General features: G+C 43.8%; 3 protein-coding genes and 2 long non-coding RNA genes across 7 annotated transcripts in view; 3 read left to right on the plus strand and 2 right to left on the minus strand.

The window, feature by feature from the left end:
• The window catches only part of LOC126988020 (uncharacterized), a 9,944-nt gene extending 9,718 nt beyond the window's left edge, over nt 1–226 (plus strand). The window contains exon 5 of the long non-coding RNA XR_007741388.1: nt 78–226. This is a non-coding gene — a long non-coding RNA (uncharacterized LOC126988020). The remainder of the gene's footprint in view (nt 1–77) is intronic.
• The window catches only part of LOC126988018 (kelch domain-containing protein 4-like), a 9,725-nt gene extending 1,854 nt beyond the window's left edge, over nt 1–7,871 (minus strand). Inside the window, exons 1-9 of the mRNA XM_050845752.1 lie at nt 7,677–7,871; nt 7,287–7,457; nt 5,906–6,141; nt 4,908–5,074; nt 4,098–4,247; nt 2,533–2,760; nt 694–779; nt 523–606; nt 192–393 (exon numbers count right to left, since the gene is read on the minus strand). Coding sequence (XP_050701709.1) covers nt 192–393; nt 523–606; nt 694–779; nt 2,533–2,760; nt 4,098–4,247; nt 4,908–5,074; nt 5,906–6,141; nt 7,287–7,457; nt 7,677–7,784 — 1,432 coding nt within the window. The 5' untranslated portion in view covers nt 7,785–7,871. The remainder of the gene's footprint in view (nt 1–191; nt 394–522; nt 607–693; nt 780–2,532; nt 2,761–4,097; nt 4,248–4,907; nt 5,075–5,905; nt 6,142–7,286; nt 7,458–7,676) is intronic.
• A 425-nt stretch (nt 7,872–8,296) lies between these two features.
• On the plus strand, nt 8,297–13,546 carry LOC126988016 (uncharacterized). The gene is made up of 2 exons (XM_050845748.1): nt 8,297–8,421; nt 10,546–13,546. The coding sequence occupies exon 2, from the start codon at nt 10,557–10,559 to the stop codon at nt 12,846–12,848; it is 2,292 nt and encodes a 763-aa protein (XP_050701705.1). The 5' UTR covers nt 8,297–8,421; nt 10,546–10,556; the 3' UTR covers nt 12,849–13,546.
• Nucleotides 8,428–9,998, plus strand: LOC126988021 (uncharacterized). Its single transcript, XR_007741389.1, has 3 exons — nt 8,428–9,686; nt 9,727–9,806; nt 9,847–9,998. It is a non-coding gene; the product is annotated as an uncharacterized LOC126988021 (long non-coding RNA).
• Nucleotides 13,118–25,184, minus strand: LOC126988017 (dolichyl-diphosphooligosaccharide--protein glycosyltransferase subunit STT3A-like). 3 transcript variants are annotated; one of them, XM_050845749.1, is made up of 13 exons: nt 25,020–25,184; nt 22,519–22,637; nt 22,087–22,254; nt 21,588–21,748; nt 20,737–20,827; nt 20,032–20,138; nt 19,226–19,417; nt 18,026–18,418; nt 17,310–17,471; nt 16,776–16,964; nt 16,320–16,539; nt 15,113–15,301; nt 13,118–14,310 (listed from the first exon to the last, which is right to left on the minus strand). In XM_050845749.1, the coding sequence occupies exons 2-13, from the start codon at nt 22,625–22,627 to the stop codon at nt 14,165–14,167; spliced, it is 2,127 nt and encodes a 708-aa protein (XP_050701706.1). In that variant the 5' UTR covers nt 22,628–22,637; nt 25,020–25,184; the 3' UTR covers nt 13,118–14,164. The 3 variants fall into 3 exon arrangements, with proteins under 3 accessions (XP_050701706.1, XP_050701708.1, XP_050701707.1); XM_050845751.1 differs by lacking the exon at nt 25,020–25,184 and adding an exon at nt 24,882–24,901; XM_050845750.1 differs by lacking the exon at nt 25,020–25,184 and adding an exon at nt 24,746–24,764.
• Nucleotides 25,185–25,721: the final 537 nt, after the last annotated feature.

Raw genomic sequence — 25,721 nt, forward strand, 5'->3', positions numbered from 1 at the left:
AATATTAATACAACACACCCTCTCTTTATATAACTTTGCTGTCTAGTCAAGATATTGATACAGTGCTCTACCTTCAGATGAACAAGACTTCTTCATTGACTGGTCCAACCCCATAAGGAAAAATAAAGAACCTAAATGAAGAAGAATAAGACTTGACCTTCATTAACTACAAGAACGTGTGCATTCCTCACCCAGAGAATAGAAGTCATTGAGGGTGAGCTGCTTGTGGCTGTCCTCACACATGCCGCCATACAAGTAGAGCACTCCTCGCTTCACGGCCACCCCGGCATTCATGCGCACTGGCGGCACAAACACTTCTGGGCTGCTGCCATTATCATCCATTGGCTTGCTACCCGCTTGGCCCGCTGCTGAGCTAGACGGCCCAACTGTGACCTGCAGGTGGTTCAAATTAGCATTTAAGAATGGTAAAAGCAATTGGTACTATAAACTCATTAATTCAGTTCAATAAATATATAATTAATTATTATCAGTAGTGATGGGTGCATGTTGTATAATACTTACAGTGAACACTCCGTCGTCACTCACTACTTTCTCCTTCGCTTCATCTTCCTCTGCCACGTTCAGGCCCTCCATTTTCTCCTCCATCTATGACAAAGTTAAACATTAGTCACTTTCACCTTGACGGCTGGATGGTCTGATGACATTTTTAGTCCAAGAAACTACTGCACGTACCTCTTCGTCACTTTCTTCTTTTCCATCCTCCTTTTTTCTCCTCCTCTTTTTCTTCTCTCCTTCCTCTTTCTTTCCACTTACGGTTACTGAAAACAAATTTAAGAATTAAAGTAAATTCAAAGCTGATCATGGGAATCACTGGGGCTGGTCTATCAGAATGCAGCATCTTTAATCTCCTCAAGCCGTTTTACTCTCTTCTGCGGGATTTATCCTTTCAAGAGTCCTGTATCCCTTTACGTACTGGTGGAGTGCTGATGTGAGTTTTAACAAGTGATGCTTGCAGCCAATGTTGTTCTGGAGAAGGCATTTCATTCAGTGCATTGTGAGGGACTCTGGAATTGGCTGCAATTCTGTGGGATTCTTTCAGGGACTGTTGGTTTGCTGACTGGCCTATACTTTGGGACAGTGCTGTGAAGTGTGAGGGAGGCTTGTCCAGCTCCTTTCCCATTTACATTGGAGTGAGGCAGGGCCTTGCCCCATCATTTTTCAACACTGTGTGTATGGACTGGGTACTAGGCAGAGTTGTGGATCAGTCATTGTGGAGCATCCATTAGGAATGCCAGTCACTGACCTTGTTTTTGCTGTTGATGCAGTAATCCTTGCAGTCATTGGAGGTTCTGGTGATTTTTCTAAAGGCACTGTATGAAGAGGCAAAGTCTTTGGGACTTAAGTCTCCTGGGTCCAAGAGACCTGGAGTCCAAAGAGCTTTGCCTCCTCGAACAGTGCCTCAAGAGCCATCACAAAACCTGCAGCGACTCTGCAAGGATTACTGCAACATTGTCAAAAACAAGGTCAGTGACCCTGGTATTGCCAATGGATGCTCCACAATGACTGGTTCACTACTCTACCTTGCACCCACTCCATGCAAATGTTGAAAAATGTTAGTGCAAGGACATAGCTTTGCCTCACTCCCACATTGATGGGAAAGTAGCTGGGCACCCCCCAACACCACCAAACTTCACAGCACTTTTTAATCATAGCGTACAAGTCAGTCAAGAGACCAATGGTCCTTGCAGAAATCCTGCTAAGTTGTAGGGGAGCCCAAAGTGCCTTGTGATGCACCGGATCAAACACCTCAAGATTAATATAGGGTGCAAGCATCCCCTGTCAAAACTCACATCAGTGTTCCACCAGTAGGCAAAGCCCTTGGATAGGATCAGTTGTCACCTTCCCAGGTGTGAACCCAGACTGTTCAGGTCTCTGCAGCTGACTGCAAACATGCATAAGCAATAGATGAGCAAGGACCTTGCTTTGAACATTCAGCAGTGTAATATCCTAGTCATTGTTGCAGTCCTGGTGGTCCCCTTTTCCTTTCGAAATATGGACAACCAGCCCCCTCTTGGAGTCAGGAGGTATGATACCAAACTGCCGTAAGACAGCCAAGACTGCATAAGCCATGCAGCTTTGAGCACCTCTGCACTGATGTTACAGATAACAGCAGCCTTTCCACCCTTTAAACTTATCTGACCTCATCAAGAGCCTAAGCTTTTAGCAATTGGTGGATCAACATCTGTTAATTGTAACCCAGCACTTGAAAGCTGCCTGTTTGGAAAATCTGCTGTGCACAACTGCCCAAAGTACTCAGCCCAACGAGCCCTCTACATATCCATGTCCAACACAAGGCAGCCACCTGCTGTTCTGAAAGCACTCACCGGAGAGGGAGGCATTGTGTGTTTAATGTGCCAGTAAAATTGAGAAGGAACATGAGATAGTAAGGTAAATATAATTGCAAGACTGTGATTAGCATACCATATCCAATCATTATTTCTAGCTTATATGAGCATGGAATAAAATGACCACTGCCCAAATAAAATTCCTGGGTAAAGCTGCACCACTCACCTGTATGCCAAACAAACTTCTTCAGATCCAAGAGATACAAGTCATTGAAGAAGGTTCCTAATAGTCCCCCTTCATCGTCGTCATCCTCCTCCTGGTCGTGCACTCCGCCAAACACATAGGCGCGCTCTCCCGTCCCCACAGCGAGAGAGGCGCCGCACCGAGGAGACGGCCGCGTGCCTCCCTGGCGCACACTCTGCCACTTCCATTTAGTACCAGTCTTGTCATGCTCTGAAAGACAAAGGTGGTCCATCATTTGGTCTATGTGTTTCATGCACAGTGATCATTCTGATTCAGCATAACTGCAGTAAATTTGCTGGCCAAAATATCCATCTGCTCTGAAGAACCAATGAAATACACTTCAGTAGATTTAAGCCTTACAGAGAGAAATGAATACAGCAACAGTATAACCACCACCCTCCTGTGTTGTTAGTGCAGCTGTAAACACTAATTAAAACTAAAGAACAGACATTAGTCACTGATAGATTAGTGATCACGGCACCATAACTACCACGAATATATGGTGCCGGCAGGAATTAATAGAGCAAACAATATGCTTCATCTCCCATGTTTAGAAGAGCATGAGTGGGGACCCCCCACATACTCATGGAAAGACAGACATGGTTCCTGTATACAGATGTAAGAAATTTTGATGGAGAGGGACCACTGATGAGATGAATTAGTAAAATTATGATTATATAACATCAGCCACTCCCTTTCCACCTTTCTGTTATAAAGGAAATGAACAGACCTGTGGATCCTGCTCTGGCTGCCCCCTCGCTGAACAAGAGCTCAATAAGTAAATTACAACAAGGTCTTTTGCCAAATGGGACATCACTAGAGAATATATGTTAAATCACTGCTCCATCCTTAATCAGACATGGGGCAATATTATAAAATAATAGTAATAACTATTACAGGATTATTAAATAATCATAATAGCCTTGCCCCTTGTCAGCTGATGTTAACTAAGGTCTTAGCATGATGCAAACACGGTGCATGCATAATATTCATGGCGGCCACTGGGCATAATCTTAATGACTGGGGAAAGAGTGATGCTATTAATTTGTTAAACACCGCACTTATTAAGAATTGTCTTCAATACCGACCCAAACTCCTCCGAGACTTTAATGCACCCTCCTAAAGATCTGCATGTAATCAATTCCAGCCTGTCTCTTACTTGCATCCAACACATTCTACTTCATCCTCATGTCCACATCAGCATAGTGTATCAACCTTCTCTCATTCCTTCCTCATAACTTTAACCTGTGGATTTTCTTGTGTTACAAGTTATTTGCTAAACACAAATGTCTCCAAAACATTGCTCATTTTGTACTCACACTAATTTGAATACAGCAAGATCCTTTTCACACTAGTAAAGTACTGCAATTACTGGTATCACAAGCAAAAGTATGCAGTGGTAATAGACTAAAATAGTGATTGTAATAAAATACATCAATTAAGATTATTAGTAATCAATCAATGGGGGCAGAGAAACCCTATAATAGACCCCGTGTCTGCCCTCCCTCATTTCAATATGACCAGGATTGCTGACGAGACCAACTCACTGTCTGGGGCAAGAAGAAACATATCTGTGTGGGTGACGCCCTTCTCCTCGTCTTTCTTGGCAGGCTCTTTGCTGTACCCGCCACCCACCAAGATGCCTCCGCTGGGCACAGGCGTCAGCAGGCAGCCGGACCGAGGGCACGGACCATTGCCTGTGGGATGAGGAAGATGTACAGTTTGGACAATTAAAAAGCTAAAAAAATACTATATTTGTGGTTTTCATATCATCTTTATAATACCCATGGTTCCCCCAAAACTACTCTCTGCCTATGTGTGTGTGTGTGTGTGTAATTCACCTCTTGGTCTGCTGCGGGTCTCTCTTGAGACAGCCAGCCGTTCCCCTACGGAAGAGCACAGAGCTCGTAGTACCGATCTTTGGGTAGGACTGAGACCACTCACACACAACACAACACACCGCGACAACGAGGTCACAACTCCTTGCCTGACGTCGCGTACCTACTCACTACCAGGTGAACAGGGGCTACACGCGAAAGAAAATAAACCCAACTTTTCTTCACCCGGCCGGGGAATCGAACTCCGGTCCTTCTGGTTGTGAGCCAGACACTCTACCCCTGAGCTACCGGGCCGGGTGTGTGCCCCCCTTTGTTTTATGCAGGCTAAGAGCACTGGCAGGTTGCTATTATTCTGAAGGGCATCAGTGGGTCAGCCCAAACCCATTGGTGGCACAGGTTAGTTTTATATATTGTAAAAGAAGGAGTGTCAGTGAATTCTATAGGTGGAAAACCCATTGCATGCAGGTAATTATTCATGAATCTGTACAGCACAAAATAAGTAATGAAGGGTAACCTTACCGACAACTGCCAGCTTGGTCCACTTGCGGTCATTCAGACAGAAGGAGTAAATATCGTTGTAGTAGCGGAACTGTCTGCCATTGTCATTGAAGCCTCCAAATACCAGGAGTTGATTGCCATGAACTGCCATTCGGTGCCCACTCCTGGCTGAGGGGCCACCGCCACCTCTGCAACAATGGGGACAAGTCAGGACGTGCCAGAGAGTGAAATAATACGAAAAAGAAATATGACCCAAGCAAACCTCAAAACTGTGGGATATTGCAAGTGATGTATTCTATAAACTTGTGTTGGGAAAAAGAACAGTAACTGGTCTGCCCTCATTTACACACTGGCTATCCAAAATGCCCTAAACATATACAAACACATGCACTCACCCACCCAGCCACACACACTTTCTTGATTGCTAAAGGTTGACATGGATCCTTCAGGTACAGTCATGGATGTTGTGCACATTCAGCCAAGTGACAAACAAAATCTTGAGCTTCACACACTTTACCATAGATGAAGCAGTACTATACTAAGGCAAAAGTATCACCTATGAACAAGATCAACATAAGGATAACTACACTAGCACACACACACACTCCACTAACCCCTTCCATGACTATTACAACAGATGTCCTAAATTTTCAGGTCTCTTAGCAAAACTCCTATTCTTCATCTTCTTTACAGCCTCGGGTCTCCATACAATCCTCTAGCAAATTGTGTATCTGATTTTGCACACTTAGTAGTTGTTGGATGACCAGTTAGGACAAGGTAATGGTTTGAATATATACATTATTTATTCACAATGATGCTTATATAAAGATCATCTATAGAATTAAAACTTTTGGTGCGGATGTCTCCTCACTGTGCATCAGCCATCAAGATCTCTTTTGTTGTCCTTGAGCTGCTTCCTTTGCTGTAAAAAAATAAATAAATAAAAAATAAAAATGTAGCTACTGAATGGTGACCCAAGCAGCTGGTGTGAAGATGAAACATGTTTTAATATTACTCACGGGACTTTCTCCCACTTATTCTCTGCCAAGTGGAAGACCCACAAGTCTTTGAAGTGGTAGAAATGAGATTGAGTAACACTGCTAAACTCTCCTCCAAAGATCCACAGCTGACCTCCCTCGCGCCCCACCGCTACAGCCTGGTGGCCAGACCTTGGCGGCGGGCTGTGGGGCGCCATCACCTGCACCCAGCGGTCGTGCTTGGTGTGGTACAGGAACAGGTCGTTGTACATCATGGTCTGGAAGGAGGCAGAGGAGTAAGATATAACAGCAATATAAAACTAGTTAACAAGCTGGCTAAGCACTGTGCAGGATGATAAAATGAACATAAGTAAAAAAAAAAAAAAAATGAAATCAGAGTATTCATTCCTCCAATGACACAAGTTACATTCCTAAAACCAAGTTGTGTTATGTAAGTCACTTTACATAGAAAAACTAAGGCTTAGGTAAGTAAGGCTGAAGAAAGAAGAGATAATATAGGTAAACCAATCAATATCCCATTTAACAGTCTAGCAAGTTTGCATATGTGCATATCCCAGCCCCCCAGTAAGGGAATTTAGGGTACAAATTAAAAACTGAAGTGAATAATAAATTTCCAAATTACAAACTCATTGTTGATAAGGATGTAGATACTCTATCTTTTGGGCTTCTGTGAAATATTAAAATTCTTCTACAGTAGGCTAATCCAGGTTATAATACTTTTGTGATAGGTGGTCACAGATGAGCTATACTGTTTGATACAAGCTTGTCTTTTGTGTGCTTATATGATATATTATCAATGCAAATCAGCATGTTTGGGATTTATAAAAGGTGTGGAGATAATTTGTATACATAAACATTCAAATATATCACTGAAGAAACAATCTGTATACAATCTGAATATAGATCACAAGTAGCCAACAATATCAGACACATTGACTTTTTCATCCAATCACAAGTTAACAATGTGCATGTGCCACACCTACGCTCATATGGGCAGATGGAATGAAACCAAGTGTATAGTCATTAGCTGGTGGATGATACTGCCTGCCTGTGTCATCTGAGTGCTGAAGTTTATCTTCTCCAGGTTTCCCAAAGCATTCAATTATTGACTAACCTAAGAAGAAGGATGAATGGCTAATTGCTTCCCAAATGACCCTGCCTAGATTCAAACCACATCACACAGATTCATGGTCAGGCTTGCTAACCGCTGCAACATCACAGTCCCAGTACTTCTTTGAAGGTGCAATCCATACAAACATGGCAGCAGTGAGGCTGTCCAGTTATGAGGATTTTCAATACAATTTTTTCCAGGGATCAAACTCTACCTATTAGCTATATAACTGTATGAAAAAGACATCTACAATGGTTCACATAAGAGTAATTACTATTTACTACGACTTACCTTTGAGCCATTGAAGTATTCTCCTCCAAAGAAAATGAGTTGATCCTGCCATGGGTGGGGTGTGAGTGTAAAGCAAGACCTCCGACTTGGAGGGGACACCACCTCTTCCTTCACTGCATTCACTGCTGCATCTTGGGCAGCAAATTTGGCAAGGAGGGTGTCAAAGTCCTCCTGCAGGAATATTCATATATGTAAAATCAATTTAAATAATTTATACGGTAGTAGTAATTTGTGCAAGACTTTATACAAATATCATAACATTAAAAATTGAGTGCTGAAACCTGTGTCACAAATCAAAATTATTATAATAAAGGAAAGAAGGGAAGATGATGAGGAAGAATAAAAGAAGGGAAGACGGAAATAAATAAAAAAGAAGGGCAATACACTAACCTCTCCTTTGGCCGCCATCTCCTTTTTCAGCTTCGTATTGGCCTTTTTCTCCGTCTTGACCGCCGTCTTCACCGCCCCCTGGCCCTTCTTCTTGTCCTTCTTCCCCATGTGTGCCGCCGCGACGAGCTGTGTGCCTTAAAAGTATAAAGGTTTCCTCCCTGGCGCCGAGAGCAGCTGGAGCCACACGTGTTCTGTCTGTCCTCAAGATGTAAACAAACTATTCTTGCCTTTTAACGGGGCACTAAGAGAAATGCTACAGTATATTATATCATTATTATTATCATTTGTAGTAGTAGTAGTAGTAGTACGGTAGGCAAAGGAGTATGTACTTTATGTATGAGCATGGTAGTGCATGATTAGCGGGCTGTTGTCTTTTTTTTCTCCCCTTGAACTGCTTCCTCTACTGTTAGAGAGAAAAGTAGTAGTAGTAGTAGTAGTAGTAGTGTGATGATGATGATGATCCATGAAAAAATACTTATATAGACCCAAACAGTTCCCTCGACGAGCAAACATTGATATTAACAATAAAAGACATTGACAGTAGAGTAATTAACTAACAGGGAGCATACGTCCGGGGGTGCGTCGCTTCACTCACTCGACATCCAATATTCATACTCCCGGCGGTCCTCCCGAGCAAGCTCCCACGTAGTTGCCGGCCTGTCCATCCCAAGTCCTTTCCGGCAAGATCGGCTGACTTGCCCCAGCCACGAGTTACGAGGGCGTCCCCTTGGTCTCCCCCTCTCAGGTATTAGTATGTGTGTGTGTGTGTATTTACCTAGTTGTAATTTTACAGGGCCTGGGCTTACGCTCGTGTGGTCCCGTCTCCGTATCTATAATTATCCAACTTTTCCTTGAAGCTTTTTTTCTTTTTGATATTTCGTTGGGGATATGAGCAAAGCATGCGCGCAACCCCCCAGACTGGTAGATACCCAATTCTTTCAAGGAGAAGACCCAGTGGGGCTGAAGCTCGATCTGCACACTCTTCGCCGATACTATTTTTTCACTTAGTCTGTTCCAAACCTCTATATTTCTTTGTGGGAAGCTATATTTCTTTATGTCTCTTGAGCATCTTCCCTTCCTCAACTTTTTACTATGTCCTATTCCTGCTGGAAGGTTCTTCTCTTAGTAGTAATTTCTCGTTATCTACCTCTTCCATATTTTACTCAATAGCCTATATATTTGTATTAGGTCTCCTCTTTCTCTTCTTTGTTCTAATGTTGGTAAGTCCATTTTGTGTGTGTGTGTGTGTGTGTGTGTGTGTGTGTGTGTGTGTGTGTGTCCTGAAATTAAGGGAAATGAAGTGTATAAGGTCATGGAGTTTTGCCGGTATAGGAATCCATGGGTATATACTTAAAAACAATGTGCTGGAAATGGTGGATAAAGTATATATCCAGGCATGAAAGTGACCAAGGAAGGTATAGATGCGGTGAAAAACAGGAAAGTACTGAAGGGAAGGCGAGAAGGATTTCAGGAATGATAATGGAGGGTAGGAGTGTATGAGAAGAGACTACCACAATTGTCTCCTTGGATCAGAAGTATCAATATCGAGAAGGGACAAACACACGTATCAGTGACCATTACTCTCAAACACTCGACAGCGTGGAGTTAATGTGTGACTACAGGAAGCAAAGCGATAAGTCCGGGATATCCTGTCACCAGTGTCTCCTGAGTCAGCATGGAGCCCCCACAACCCGACTCGTGCTCAACGTTGCCAGATTGTCGTACTCTGTCTCCTGTTTGCCGATTTCCGCCACAATAACTGGTTTCATATATACTGATCGTTAAAATGGTTAATTATTGGTGATGTTTGGGAATAGTTATGAGTTAGAAACCGGTATATACGAGGCTCTGAGTACGACAATCTGGCATCGTTGCTCGTGCTGCTTCAATAGTTCATACCAGCAGTGATCGTTGTCCCCGCTGCTCTTTTGCCTGCTAGCCCACACAGCCCGTTTGGTGACGATTACACAAGTGGATATTTCAGAGAAGGTAATCACATTCTAGTTATAGGTACGATATTTCAGAGAAGGTAACCACATTCCACTTATAGGTACGATATTTCAGAGAAGGTAACCACATTCTACTTATAGGTACGATATTTCAGAGAAGGTAACCACATTCTACTTATAGGTACGATATTTCAGAGAAGGTAACCACATTCCACTTATAGGTACGATATTTCAGAGAAGGTAACCACATTCTACTTATAGGTACGATATTTCAGAGAAGGTAACCACATTCTACTTATAGGTACGATATTTCAGAGAAGGTAACCACATTCTACTTATAGGTACGATATTTCAGAGAAGGTAACCACATTCTACTCATAGGTATGATATTTCAGAGAAGGTTACCCACATTCTACTTATAGTTATGATATTTAGTGAAAATGATTATTCGCAAAGGTCGATCATTGCCGTATATTAATTACTAATGATTGTTTAATGACCGGAGTTGTAGATATACCATGCTTCACCGTCAACAAATTATTGTGCCTATAATGGCCCATAAGGCAATAAAACGCGCCTAGTTGAAAGCGATATGCTGTTAGCCTACTCAAGGAACCTCGGTGAAAGATGCCTTACCTAGCAATGCGTACTAAATGCATATAATGTCCTCTGTGACGATGACGACCGTATTAAATTCAACTTGAGTTTTCTTGAGGGAGAGGAGGGAGGGACCTCAAGTGACTGAATACTGTCCGAACACTTCCTTAAAAAATACAACATGTATCCTGTTGTATAATCACACTCTGTACTGCCTGGGGGTTGGGATGGCATGCTCCTCCCTTCTCCTTTGTTGTTTACTTGCAACAATAAACAATCAATCAATCACTTCCTTAACACACGTCCTTGTTTCCCTCTTCCAGAACTGCACAAAATGGGAGTCACGTCCTGCCAAAACTCAAGAATTCTTTCCGCAGTTTTTCTCCTCGCCATTTTAGACTCCGTTAGTTCAGCGTTGCCAGATGACCAATGTGACGTCCGCGTGGCAGCCGCGAGACCGCAGGACACTCGCACTCTGACGGGGAGGCAGAGTGGCCGAGAGATACACAGCGCCTTGCCCGCCACCCCGCCCCGGCCTCCCGAGACGCACGCAAAGATACCCCAACAATATGAGACACAAAATGAAGCCTCGATTCGCTATTTGACTCTCAAGTTGTTAAGACACAGTGTCGTTGGCCGCGCCGAGGTCCCGACGACTTCAAGTGTTCAACAACTTTCAGGTCATTACCACACTGATTACGCACGAGATGAACATAATCTCGTCTCTAAGGCCGTCAGTGGGGCACCAGCGACAAAGCCCTTCCGGACCAAACGAAATGCAACAGGAATGCCTCGTGTAACAACCAGCACAAGCACGCCTCCTCCAGACGACCCTTCGTTACAGAGTACAGTCGACAATATGTTCCTTTGTGATCACCCTCCAGAAACTTTCTCTCCCAGCTTCCTTGGTTTTCCTTGGGAAACTTGCCTACAATATGATCGCAAGTTTACACAATCTACAGACACTATGGAAATCTGCCGCAGGATTTACACTTTAACAGAAAGCAACCCACAGAGCTTTGATATTGGAGTGTACCGCTCTGACGTGGGGCCCCTGACAGTGATCACTCACAAAAATTTTGTAAGGGGTTGCCTTCCTCTTTTCCGGAGATTCTACGACTGTGAGGAGAGAGATTTCCTGACCATCTGCTGGAAGGAAAAAGTAGTGTTTTTGCATTCTCATGATTGTCATCCTTCATCAAATGATATTTTTCTAGCTGGTTTTCTACTGGAGAATGACACTTATTGTTTCCAAGAATTCTGTGAGGGTTGGCAGGGTGTGGTGGACAGCGAAGTGGATGGGTTGGAATACCGCCTCCTTAACACTATACATAACCCTGAGGTCCCCTCGTGTGGCTATATGACCAAGAGTCTTAAGCACTTGTATCGACAGTACAACGGAACACTGTACCTTCTTACCAACAACCACTGGCCTTGCTGCTACCCACTCTATCTGGTGATATGGGCAGGCTTGCCGGAGGCTCATGGGCTCAACGGTGCCTGGAGTTACCTGCCCCTAGCATGCCAGGCAGGGGAGGTGCTGCTGCTGGTGCTGGTGGGCTGCGTGATGGTAGGGGGTGTTGGGGGCAACCTGCTGGTGATGGTGGTGATGGTGAGTGGGGGTCACCGCAGACAGGAATCCAGCTTGCTCCGTACCTCCTTATCCTTTGCCGACCTGCTCACCGCAACCTTTATCATTGTTCCAGCATTTATACGACACTTGACTCCCTTCCTCTCCCTGCCACAGTACTTCACAGTGACGGCAGAGATGCATCTCACTACAAGCCCCGTAAATGTGTCAGATTCCATTTACATTACAAATGCTTTACATGGGTGGCGTGGCTTTCCACTTTTTCAGTCCATACTGTTTAACACCACCTCCACAGTGTCTCTGCTGATGCTGCTGGTGCTCAGCCTAGAGCGGTTTGTCATCACAGGTCGGTACCTACGGTACAGGGATTATTTTAATTATCATCGGACGGTGTTGGCCATCACAGTTGCTTGGATAACCAGCTTCGCCAATGCTTTCTGGTTTGCAGCTTCTGAAGGAGGCATTCTTGGCTTCCAGTGGCTCACCTTTGAAAAGCTTCCTACAGGGGCATCGGGGTTTGGTGCAGGTGGGGCTCGTTACGTTATCTACCACGGGCAGTTTGCAGTCTACCTCACGCTGGGAATTTCTGTTGTCATATTCTCAGCACTGGCCATACTGAACTATGTGAGGGAACAGCTTCACGTGGCGGCCGAGTGGAGAAGCCTCAAGATGAAGGCCTCAAGGAAGTACAGTCGAGACAACAGACATGTGCTGACTACCATGACCCTGATGCTCACCCTCTTTCTCACTTCCACCATCCCCTTGACCATCAACATAACAATGAACTCAATCTTTTACAAGTTCCATCAGCAGCCACTGTTTTCTCACCTCTCATGGTGGCTCTTCATGGCAGGCTCTGCATGGAACCCATGGGTATACAATTTTCGAAGTAGTCAGTTCAGAGAGGAGATAAAAAAGTTCCAGCATCAGTCTCGGCGAGCCTGCTGGCGCCAGCAGCCCTGTGATGGTCCTCTGTCATCACCTTCTGAAAGCTTTCTTTCTGAAAGTTTGCAACCGGCAAAGAGGCGTAGGTGAACCCGATTCAAAGGTGTCCCTCTGGTGGTCTTTTCAGAAAGTACTGTTGTGCAAAGGTGATGGAGATTTGTTAGGAATAAAAAGAAGATATAAATGAAATTCAATGAATGAAAAATAATTACCGTATATAAAGTGCAACAACATGAAAGGAGTAAAAAAAATAATTTCAGAGCTATGCAAGGAAGAAAATGGCCTACCAACACTCATGTTACTATAAAAGCAACACAATGAAAAATCAATGGAAAAATATCAGATATAAAACACCACAATCATCATACTGTTAAGTCTGTATTAATGGGGAATAGTTACCCATAGAAAAAACAGGCACATATACATAGTTATAACTATTTAACACCCATAGATGAAGCTAGTCAAGATCTTATGTACATATCACACAACCTGACCCATTCAGCAGAGTGGGTTTGTGCCACAACTGACAGCCACTGGCAGAACAGTCTCTGTGCCATGCCTCCATGGCCTTCAGGTGGTGCCCAGGGGCACTGTTAACGTAGGTGAAGAGGCTACTCCTATGGCTCCCTACCAGAAACAAAACAAAATCATAAACCAACACCTCCATGTGTCTGAGAGCAGGGGGAACTGACGATGACAAAACTAAACACTCCTGAAATGGGAAGAGCAACTTGACTATTTTGTACCAGTATTCATACACATTATTTATATTACTTAGAACAAAACATATCATTTGAGTGGTCAGTATAAGGTGACTCCCTTCACACGAGCTGCACAGCGTAGTAACAGTAGTATTAGCAGTAGTTTCAAAGTCATACAAATGCCCCTGAGACGATAAAGTCACTATGACAGCTTAAAGAATTTTGGAGGGTAACATCATCTTACCTAACTCAGCTAATTGACACTCTTTAGTTTCTGCAATGCTATACATCATTGTGTGCAACATCATGGTATATAAAAATACAGCTTGTAAAACACTGCTCCAGTGGGTTATGTACACAAATACAATAGCAAGGGGAAACTGAAGTAGAAACATTCATAAGTAGAGAAATCAAAATCAAAATAGCATACCTGCAAGCACATCAAGATAATGACTCTATTGTCAGTAACCTCCAAAGGCTGAGCATGACTTTGACTTCCCTCACTCATCCCACCTGGGTCACCTGCACCTCACAAAGCCCCTGTACTCAACAAAAATATTTCATCAAATGGAAGGAATGTGGCCACGAAGCTTGCACGAATAACAATGCTGAAGAGAAGCACCCCTAAACAAATTAATATTGAACTGATAGACAACACAAAACTGGATTATCCGGTTCTGTACATATTAATACTATGTCATGGGCTTAGGCCCCTCTGTTGGGCAAATCTTTGACCTTATAGATACGGACGATCCAGTGCTCGGTGGTGTAGGCCTCCTCAAGAACATCCAACTCAAAGTCCTTGTTGCCAATTTCAACATTTCGTACTCTGTCGTAGCCGGGAGGCTTACCTGAAATATGAAACAATGGAGGACTTGGAAATATGATAGTACCATTTAATGCTAAACCCCAACTTAAGGATTTAACCCTTTCACTCCGGCGACGTCGGCGTCCGACGGCGTCACCATATGGAAAGGGTTAGTCCTCTTCTAAACCTCTTAAGAGGAAATGGAAGAGGATTAAGAGGAATTTAGAGGAGGATTGATTGAGAGGTGTAGAAGAGGATTAATCCTCTTCCATTTCCTCTTGACCCTTTCCATACTGTGATGCCGATGTCTGCGTCACGGATGGAAACGGTTAAAGGAACAATACTTGATCAGGAAGAAGCACAATGAACACCCTAGGGTGCCTTGTGCAAAGTTGGTCCATTCTTCACTATGAGAGCAGTAAGGTGTACATCACTGTACACTTTTTATTCTTGTGGGGCCTCCAGATTTCTCTCTTATTTCGGACATGAATATAAAGCCAACTAAACCACTCTCTCCTGTTGTATCTCTTAACATGTTTTAAAAATTTGCATGCATGCACACATATGCATGCAAGCATGAAAAAAATCCCTATATGTAATACTACTGCAATGTATGTTGTTTTGTCTTATCTGTAAATTAATTTCCTTCCTTCCCAGTCATTTTCTTTCATAAATTACAATTATCATTTATGTTTGTTATCATACTGAGATCTGTTTGTATATTTTCATCCCATGGTTGTCAACTTTTAATAAAGAATTATGTATATTTTCTATTTTCATATAATCACACACACACAAGTATATATTGACAATAATAATTACATTAGCACAAATAAACAACTCACCTCCCTCTGTGTACACTTGGCCAAATCTGTAGTAACACATCTTGTACATGAGGCAATTGAGGAGGGTTGGGGAGCCTTCCTTGTCCACCCTGAACTCCCCGGCGGGTGTGTAGTAGTCGTGCTCCTTGATGTGTGTGCCCTTCTCTGTGCTGCCCCCGATACGCACCATCCAGAGGAACTTGTTTATGTCTAGAGAATAAAGTGAAGATACTTGAGACACACAGGTACATTGTCATTGTCATCAATGACTACCACATACTTGGATGCTCTGCATCGTCAATGCTTGAAAAGAGCTACATAAAAATATAATGTTCAGATTGACACACTTCTTGAACAGATTTGAGTTGTTTCACTGCGATGCCCTGGAGGGGGCACGATGAGGAGTTTTGAAAGTGGACCTCAGGCCCACAATCAATATTACACAAATCTTTTTAGTGAGTGATAAGGTGAGGAACAACTCCATGCAGGTGAGGCAAATCACTCACACAGAAACAGAGAAACAGGCATTGAAATATGTAGAATGTGGCATGGCAGTAATAAAGTGCAGCAGGTAAGAGACTCCTGGCCCTCCTGGACCCTGACTGGCATAACATGACCAATGGTTGGCATGTCAGCCTCTCGGTGACTGAGTCTCACTAGATCTCTGATTGGCTCAAGATGAGATCAGAGTCACTGCTGGCCTGACTGGCTGGGTCAGTCTTTCAGTGACCGAGTCCATCCAGGTCCCCTACTGGCTGAAGGGGAGAGCAGTGCCACCACTGACTGGCTGCATCAGCCTCTAACTGACTGAGTCTCTTCTGGCCTCTTATTGGCTGAGGGTGGAAGCATGATGTCCAATGACTGGCTAACTTGCCCTATCAGTGACTTGCCTCATTCTCTTAGAATGGGCACATTAGAAAAAATCTCATATATAATTTTATAATTCACGATCCTACTAACATACACAATATACAATTAGGGAAACTTTCAGATACACTAGTAGTAGAAGGCTTTTTGCACCAGCTGAAACTCTTATGTATAGAAGATAAGTTGTGCTGAAACTTTTCATTAGTAGTCCAATGTTACAGAAGTGTTAAAATCACTAATTGCAATAAATACACTTCACAAAAGGGCAAAACTTACTGAACACAACTCTCTTTGGAGCCTTCCTCATGTTATATAAATTTCATACTGAATTAGCATCAAAGGCACATCCACACTCCCTTACCATCTGATGAGTAGCCAGTGAGTCCCCCAAAGATGACCAACACATAGTCAACGTCCAACTCTCGCATGATCTCGTAAGCCTTGTCCTCTGTGCTGGCCATGGCCTGACCCACACGAGAGATGTGAGTGTTGTTCCACGTGTTGTTGTCCACCAGGATGGTTCGATTAGCCATGGCAGTGATCTGGTAGCCATAATCCCACCAAGACATGACCTTTGCATCCTGTGCAGACAATGGTTGCCATACATTAGCCAGAGACAAATGTTTGAAAAATTGTCACTAAAACTACAAATAATCACTGAAACTAACTACTATTTAAAAAAAAATTCTTGGCTGAAAACATCCACAAAATCTTACATGACAGTGGAGAAACATGAGCACATGTTTTAGTAAAAAAAAGCCTAGGTGTCAAAAAATTGAGCTTATCTCACCTTACCAACCAGGCAAGCAAAACAAACCTGTGGGGTGTTGTGCCTGAGCCAGTAGTATGCCTCCCGGAAGTCATCAAAGATAATCCTGGAGCCATCGTGACCCCGGGCAGACAGCACAATAGAGGGGGAACTGTACGCCTCCGAGGTGACCCAAGTGCAGTGCAGTGTGTACATGACCAGGAACACTGACATCACACACACAAAGAATGTTGCAATCTGGAGAGGGAGAGAGTGTAGGTGTGGGAGTTGTGGTAAGCAATATTCTCACAGTCCTATTTCCATCTATCAAAGGCCTTCCCCAATGTCTTAATGCCTTCAGATCACTGGCAAAAAAAATGTGAAAACAAGTAAAATAGCTGGTTGGAGTGCATGATAAGTATAGGAAAAGGATTATAAATGAGGGTGATCAGTGCTGTGTGAGGCAACCAGACCCTCTCTATCCCCCAGGCAGATAATGTTGTTAAAGAAATGCTGATATCAATAACTGGGCTTTTACTCTAGTCATTAAACAGGAAGGTGACAATCAAAAATACACTTATCTCCTCAATCAAACCTGCCTACCTCGCTGCGCATGAAGTAGTTGCCCTCAAACTTGGTCTTCTTTTTCTCGGTCTTCACTTCGTCTATTTGCCTCATGTAGGTGGACAGCATGGAAGAGACCGCGATGCCTGAGAGGATGCACATGACGGGCGCCAACACCAGCATCAGACGCACCATCACTCCCTGCAGTGAGGAGAGGTCCACGGTTAAAACTATGAAGCACATAAAATTTCAATTCCAACACTTTTCTTCGAAATTTAAAGGCCAAAAGGATAACATGAAAGTTACACTTCTCTAAGTTCACTCTTTCAACTGTTTGTGGTGCAAGTAGTGATTAGGAGTGGTGATTAAGTTACTAAATAATGAAAACCCTTTTTGTCTATTCCATGTCTATTGTTCTATATAAGATCCACCTTGATTCACCCACTGAAGTTAACTCAAGTTTATACAGCTGTTTATAAAAAATAATCTCAATGACAGCACCTATTCTGTAACATTGCTTGTTTAAATAGCTAGTAAACATATGTATGCATGACATGTCCAACCACACACACACACAGTAGTGCGGTGGTCAGTGGTTGAGCTCCGTGGTGCAGTGGCTAGCACACTCGCCTCACAACCAAGAGGTGCCAAGATCAATTCCCAGGCAGACGAATGCATATATGGAGACAGGACAACAGGAGGTCAGCTTAAATCCTGTATACTACAACTAGGTAAATAAATACAGACACACTTACAGCAAAGTAGATGCTGAGGACTCCATAGAGGATGATGAAAATGTTCTCGTCAGTGAGGTTGGAGAAGCAGAAATAGAGACCAACAGGAAACATGAAGGTGAGCATCTGAAGGTCAAAGTAAAATGATGACCAGGCGGTGGGCTGGTGCTCAGAGACGGAGGCAATGATGGGGATGTTGTTCTTGGCGTAGGATGGGTCCAGCAGGGAGTAGAAGCGGCCCGTCCAGGGAGCAATCTTGCCCATGGCTGTCAGCACCACCAGCACCAGAATACCAGTAGCTGCCACGGTGGAGATGACAGCACGGAACAGTACCTCAAACTGGGCCTTGTTGAGCCTGGAGCGCACGTAGTCCACAAAGGCATGGATCTGGCAGAGGCCAAACACACCGAATGCCTACGAGAGGGGAAAGTTGGAAAGTTTTGTTTAGTCGGCGCAACATCTGTGGTCATATGCCGGAGAGAGACAGGAGGGGGAAGCAATTATAGGAGAAGGGAGCAGATCCCAGGAGATGAGACACAACCCCCAATTAATACCTGATACCCATTCACTGCTGGGTGGACAGGGGAAACGGTATTACTCCCCTGATGCCTGACCGTGAAAGTTTGTGGTTCTTTAGACAATCAAACATTACTTTGTTCATCACGTCTCTTTCCCTTATTAACATTTTTGTGTGAAATCAATAAATTTGAGAGAAAACAGGAGTGACTGGTTTAAAAGGCCACCCTGTCATAAAGCAATGAAGGTCTAGAACAGCAACTTGTACACACAGTTAAGTCATCAAAATCCAAGTTCATTCCATATGATCCCAAGTAATTAATGGAAGCAACCCTGATAAATCTAGTCATCAGCTTAACATTAAAAAAATTCATACAGTAATTCCTCTGTGTGGGTAGGAGAGGAAGGGGGGGGTGAATGTGTATCATAAATTATACTCTACTTGTTAATTTCATATTCCGGATGAGAACATCATTGTCACACAAATCATTGAGGTAAAGGGGTAAAAGGTTACAAGATAAAAAGTTGAAAATCACAGCTTTAGAAACAAAGTGCTACAAAATATATAAAACTGTCACCCCCTAGAAATAGAACCGATAGTATTAAACAATTCAAGGGCATTTTCAAGACATGACAAACAAACAAGAGAAAACTAAACAGAATCAAGAGTGACTGGGTGGCTTCAGCAAGGAGGCAAGCACTCACCCCCATGTGCTCTGAGGTGGAGACGGGCTGGAACCCAACGAAGGAGATCTGCATGGAGAGGATGGTGCCGATGACGTACAGCGTGGAGTAGGCAACATAGACGCGGTGAGAGAAGCGCCCAGTGATCATGAGGATGAGCACGTGCAGGGGGATGATGTTGATGAGGAACACATAGCCACCCCACGAGGACACCTGAGGGAGGCAACAACACACTGTCATTAGCAAGCCTTCACTTACAAACAGAACCATACCATAGGAGAGTTTGGCCAAGTTCATGACAGGCACCATGTTGTTGCCAAAAAAGCAATGAAAATTCAAGCTGATGATGATGTACTTTCTTTTTTTTTTTTTTTTTTTTTTACAGCAGAGGAGTCAGTTCAAGGGGATAAAAAAAGGGTAACAAATGGTATAAAAAAAAAAAAAAAATAAGCCCACTACTCACTGCTCCTAAAAAAGAGTTAGAGGAGTGGCCGAAAGATAGGTCAATTTCGGGAGGAGAGGTGTCCCGATACCTATATACTATAGCTACTATCCCCTTAATTAATCTTGTACACTATCCCTTTTCATATGCCCATAACTAAACCTATTTTATACCCTTCACATGACTAGCATTTTGCACCTCTCCTACACCTCCTTATTCTTTATCTGTCAATCCTCAATACCCAAAGGATGCTTACTTCCACTTCTCTCCCAATTGCTGGACAAGTGCTTTGCTTCTCTACCAAAGGGTTGCTATTAAGACCCCTGACAATACTTCAATTTGTCAAAGGTAATAAGAAATAAAGAACCAGGCAATAGTTACTTACCATGTAGAAGTAAGCCAGAGCCGACATCGTTGACCAGAAGAGCGTTCCCGTCTTCACTGCCTTGATCCACATGTAGTAGGTCAACAGCATACAGAAGATTGCAATACCTGCAGAGTCAAGGAAATAAAGTTAGCTATGCAGAAAAGTTTCGTTTAGTCGGCGCAACATCTGTGGTCGTGTGCCGGAGAGAGACAGAAGGGGAAGAAATTATAGAAGGTAGGGGAAGGGAACAGATCCCAGGAGATGGGACACAACCCCCGATTAATACCTTGTACCCATTCACTGCTGGGTGGACAGGGGCGTAGGGTATCAGAAAAGAGTTAGCTATGCAATATTAACATGTCTCAGTAGAAAAGAGTGTATCCATTTTTTCAGGGGTGTGAGGTCGGATATAAGAAATTTCAACTCTGACTCTGACTTCAGGAAATTTTAGATTGTGGCTGACTCCAGGAAAATTAGGTTGTGACTCCTGACTCTGACTCCACCCTCCTCGCCCTTCCTCTCTTCTGTAGTACAGTGGTAGGCAAATCAAACCTTGCTACACCCCACCCCACACCACACATAAAGGAGTCGCAGTCAGAGATATTTTAACCAACTTCGACTTCAACTCCGGCCAAAAGTAGGCGACTCCAGAAACTCCAGTGACTTCAACTCCATACCCTGCTCATCCCACAGGTGGCAAAACAGTGCATCCAGCATCCTCACCTTCATTATCATAGGAACCAGCCACTGAACGGGAGATGTAGCCCGGGACAATTGCAATCATGACGGCCGCAACTAGACCCGCGCCAGGGCTCTGTAGGGGGTGAACATGATGCCATTAAGGTCAGTTTCAAAATTAACGCAATGCTGGATGACTACACACACATACACACAAAATAAATAATCATGTAGGGAATGGAAAATTTACTTTCTTCCTTGTAGATTACGACAAAATGAAACAGAAAATTCAGTATAATACTTTAGCTGTTGATGCCGTGTGAAGTGAAGAACCCTATTGACAAGAAACTGATCAGAGTAAAGCAGAATGCAATGCTCTTCTGCTGACAACATCAATGGGAATGTAATACGATGCCAGGTACATGCAATACAGGAGGAAAACAAGGGGCTTCAAGAAATATAGGGAACATCAGCCAATTTGTATGCATCATTTCAATATTATTTGCCCACTTTTGTATTTAATTTTTACACCGCTCAATTTCCACAGCATCTTTGTATTTTGTCGAAATGAGTATTAACTGGAGTGGCACATACAAGTTGGCAAACATACCTTATCTATCTCTCAACAGAACCCTTCCCCTTCCCTATCCCAAACCTGCCCTGACAGCACCTACTTTGTCAACAGAACCCTTCCCCTTCCCTATCCCAAGCCTGCCCTGACAGTACCTACTTTGTCAATAGAACCCTTCTCCTTCCCTCTCCAAAACCTGCCTTGACGAGATACCTACATTGTCAACAGAACCCTTTCCCTTCCCTCTCCCAAACCCGCCCTGACAGCACCTACATTGTCAACAGAACCCTTCCCCTTCCCCCTCCTAAACCTCCCTTGACGGCACCTTGAGTTCCTTAGCCAGGTGGTAGGTGACGATGGTGGTGAGGGAGGAGAAGAGAGGCGCCAGGAAGACACACACATTGCGGACGTCTATGGTGATGTGCAGCCAGTTCAGGATGTGGTATATGGAGGCTGAGGTCACCATCAACCCCGGGTATATGGTGCCTGAAAAAACAAAGTTAGGCACAATAAATACTTGACAACAAATCATTCCCAAGTCCTATTACTGATGACTTTTTAATAATGAGCAGCAAGGGAGGCAGCTCCAGGGCATAAAACAAAAACATCAAAAAAGCCCATCAAACGCTCCCTCGGCAAAACAAAAAGAACGAGAGACCAGACAAGAGGTCAGTTTGGGTGGAGAAGTGTTTCAATACTCACAAATTCATACATGTTGCAAAAAGACATGAAATACACCAATGAATATACCAAAATGAGTACTAATTGCAATGATGTGTATAAAATGGCAAACATACTCTAACATAAGGAGCCTGAACAATTACCTCCAATGATCCTGCCCAGTGGATACCATGCCCTGTCATCAAACCAGTTGTGGAAGTTGTAGAAGCCTTCCTCCGCCAAGAACTTGGTGGTTCGGTAGTTGAAGTAGGGATCAAATTCGTGAATGACGGACTCGAAACGAAGAACGGAGAATAACCTGCAGGAAAATGCTGGAGAAAAAATAATCAATGTGAAAAATAAACATAAAAGCTACACATCCTTATAACTAATGCTATATAAAGGTTAAGTTATCTCTGTACAAAGAATATTCATGATTTCCAGTCGACAATACATGAACCTTTCTGTCTGGCAACCATATCCTATTTATGACAAGTACGGTATTAGTACTATTGTGATGATCTGGGTATGTAAAGCAAATCCTCCCCCTACGAGCCTCTCATAAAATCTACTCAATGGTGTGTGATGTTACATACACAGAATGGCTGCAAGGGAGAGAACAGCCATCTTGAGGAGCGTGTCCTGCTTCTCGAGGGACATTCGCAGCCATCCCCGGGTGCGGTAACTCAGGACTGGGGCAGACATGTTTGTTGGCCTGGAAACACAAGGAGAGTTAGTGAACATCTAGAGAGTGGTAATGAATGGAGCAAGGGGAGGCTTTCAAACTACTATATGAAGTGTGGATGCAGCACGGGGTGGTGAAGAGACTACCAGAAAGGTGGACTGACTGAAGAACACTTGGAGGTGGGAGACACAAAATCGTTAACATATGTTTCTATGCACCTAAAAACACCAACACTTATTTTGTGCCTGCTCGTGAAATGTCTGAAACTCCCAGAAGGTGCTCACTACAGATGTTTATGCCGAGCCAAAAAACAGTAACACACTATAGCTTTCAATTTTCCACAATTCTGAGTAGAAATTGATTCAGGATAAACCAGAACACCTTTGTCTTATTTTAGGACATGAATAAAGTTAAAATCAGAAAAATAAAATATGCAAGAATATCTCTGAATCAACTTCCCAGCATATATCTTTCCACTTCTGCTCTTGCTTCCTGCCTCTGGTCGTCTTCTCAGCCCCTCGCTTCAAGCCAGTAGGTTACTTAATATTTTGGCAATGATATATCAGTATTTAAATGGAAATAAGTTACTATCAATTCAGTTTACTTGGGGTTCTGTTAAGGAAAAGTGGAGTGACAACACGCAGATTCATTGGTGGCCTTGCTCTACAATCTTGAAACATTAGTTTTTCTTGATATTTCCCTTACTTTTTATAGTAACACTGGTTCAAGGGGTTTTGATGTGTGTGCAAATTCAATTTTAACAAACAATCATGGAAAATTACCTCCTATCAAAACTCAGAACCTAAAACAAATATTTCCCTTAATTCCCTTAAATATCAACCTAGCCCCTTATAGCCAGTGTGTGCAGATAGTTCCGTGAATACCCCGGGCACGTGTTTCTTCTCCGTATCATTCCCAACCCTGTAAATGTCTAGTGTGTGTGTGTGTGTGTGTTTGCTGACCTTGGCACTCAACCTGGCAATGCAAAAAAAAAGTGTGTTATTGTATTGTCTGGCTGTGGCACCCTAATACTGAGCTGGCTATGGCACCTCAACACCTGGCCCTGTGTGTTGGCTGGCTGTGGCACTAGAACACCTGGCCCTATGCATGTGTTGACTGGCTGCAGCACACTAACACCTGGCCCTGTGTATGTATGAGGCAAAGGAGCTATTGTTCGTAAAAGGATGCCTCTGCCCACAAGGTTTTTAATATGCCAGTCATAGTTGGCTGTGTCACCCTAATACCCGGCCCTGTGTCACTGTCAGCAAGCCCGGCACCTCCCCTGCCTAGTATATGACACCTTGAGGGCCACACACCTGCTGACACATCAAAATTACTCAAACTAAGACATCGCACCCATAAGAGGCACATGTTGTCCCCTATAGACTTGTGAACCCCTGGAATAAATTAACGGAAAGGGTCACTGTTAGTACCAGCAAAACTACCCATACCAAAACATCGCACCCATAAGAGGAACATGATTTCTCCCATGAGACTCATAACTCCTGGAATAACCTGCCAGAAAGGGTTATTGTTAATACATGCCAGCAAAACTACCCACACCAAAACATCACACACATATGGGGAACATGTTTCTCCTTCTAGATTCGTGAACCCCTGGAATAACCTGCCGGAGAGGGTCACTGTTGGTACCAGCAGGCAAAGGAATAATCTGTGAATGCTTTGCTACAAGGCTCATGTGGTTGGTTGCTTAGCTGATATGCCTCTCCTCTACAGATTGTCACTATAGAAAGACATAATGGTGAAATTTGATCCTCCACTGAGCATCATGTCACAATGTTATCAGTGGAAGTTAAGACTGAAACCAGCAGAACCAGCACCAACTCTTTAAAAATAGCTTTGACCGGCATGTTGAAAATCTTAACTGGAGAGATGACAGCCCCAACACCAGCCCCGTCTGCCCCGCCCTCAGGAGCCCCACGCCCTGGCCCCGTGTCAATCAGCAGTGCCAGGATGAACTCTTAATAATAACTATAACTGGCATGTAGAAGACCTAAAGAGATGACAGCCCCGGCATGCCCCAGCTGCCCCGCCCTCAAGAGCCCCACGCCCCAGCCCCGTGTCAATCAGTAGTGTCAGGATGATCTCTTAATAATTATAACCAGCGTGTAGAAAACCTTAAGAGATGACAGCCCCGGCGTGCCCCAGCTGCCCCGTCCGCCCCACCCTCAGGAGCTCCACGCCCCGAGACCGTGTCAATCAGTAGTGCCAGGATGAACTTTTAAAAATAACTATAACCGGCGTGTAGAAAACCTTAAGAGATGACAGCCCCGGCGTGCCCCAGCTGCCCCGTCCGCCCCGCCCTCAGGAGCCCCACGCCCCGGCCCCGTGTGTGTCAGGGGTCATGGGCGCCCTGTGAACCCTTCCCTTCCCGCCCTGCCCTGCACGTACCCGGCGAGCACTCGGGGCGGCGTGTGTCAGGCGGCGGGGCTGTCAGACGCGGCGGGGCGGCAGCAGCAGCAGCAGGTGTCGGCCGTTCATTGGCCCTCGCCGGCGTCCCGTCCTCCACGCCGCGCGCCGCTCTCCGCCTCCCCCACGGCGCGGCTAATACCTATGTAATTAATTCGGCTAATACCTATGTAATTAATTAATGTAATGTAACGCAGCCATGAGAAAGAATACATATGTTAGGGTAGCTGTAGGTAGGCAAGTTGATCAGTGTATAGGTGCCAACAGCAACTATTATACTTATTTCATAGTTGTAATTTAAATCATGATAATAGTTGTATAATCACACTCTGTACTGCGCCTGGGGGTTGGGATGGCATGTTAATTAATTCCTCCCTTTTCCCTTGTTGTTTACCTGCAACAATAAACTATCAATCAATCATACCCATGCACATATCGATCTTTAGCATCTTATAATATTACAATCACTATATGGAACTTTAAGGGGTCTCACTAGGCCATACTGAAGGAGTACTCCAGTCGTCATGACATGTGCATATGGTTTAATGTCAGTATATATGATACTATTAAAAGGCAAATATCAAGGTGATATCTTAAGAATTGTATTTCAAATATTTTTTTTCGTATCATCACTACCATCGGTAAAATGAGATGAGATCCTGTGTTTTTCACCCGAATTCAATT

Source organism: Eriocheir sinensis, chromosome 67 (genome assembly GCF_024679095.1).
Source record: "Eriocheir sinensis breed Jianghai 21 chromosome 67, ASM2467909v1, whole genome shotgun sequence".
NCBI classification, from domain to species: Eukaryota; Metazoa; Arthropoda; class Malacostraca; order Decapoda; family Varunidae; genus Eriocheir; species Eriocheir sinensis.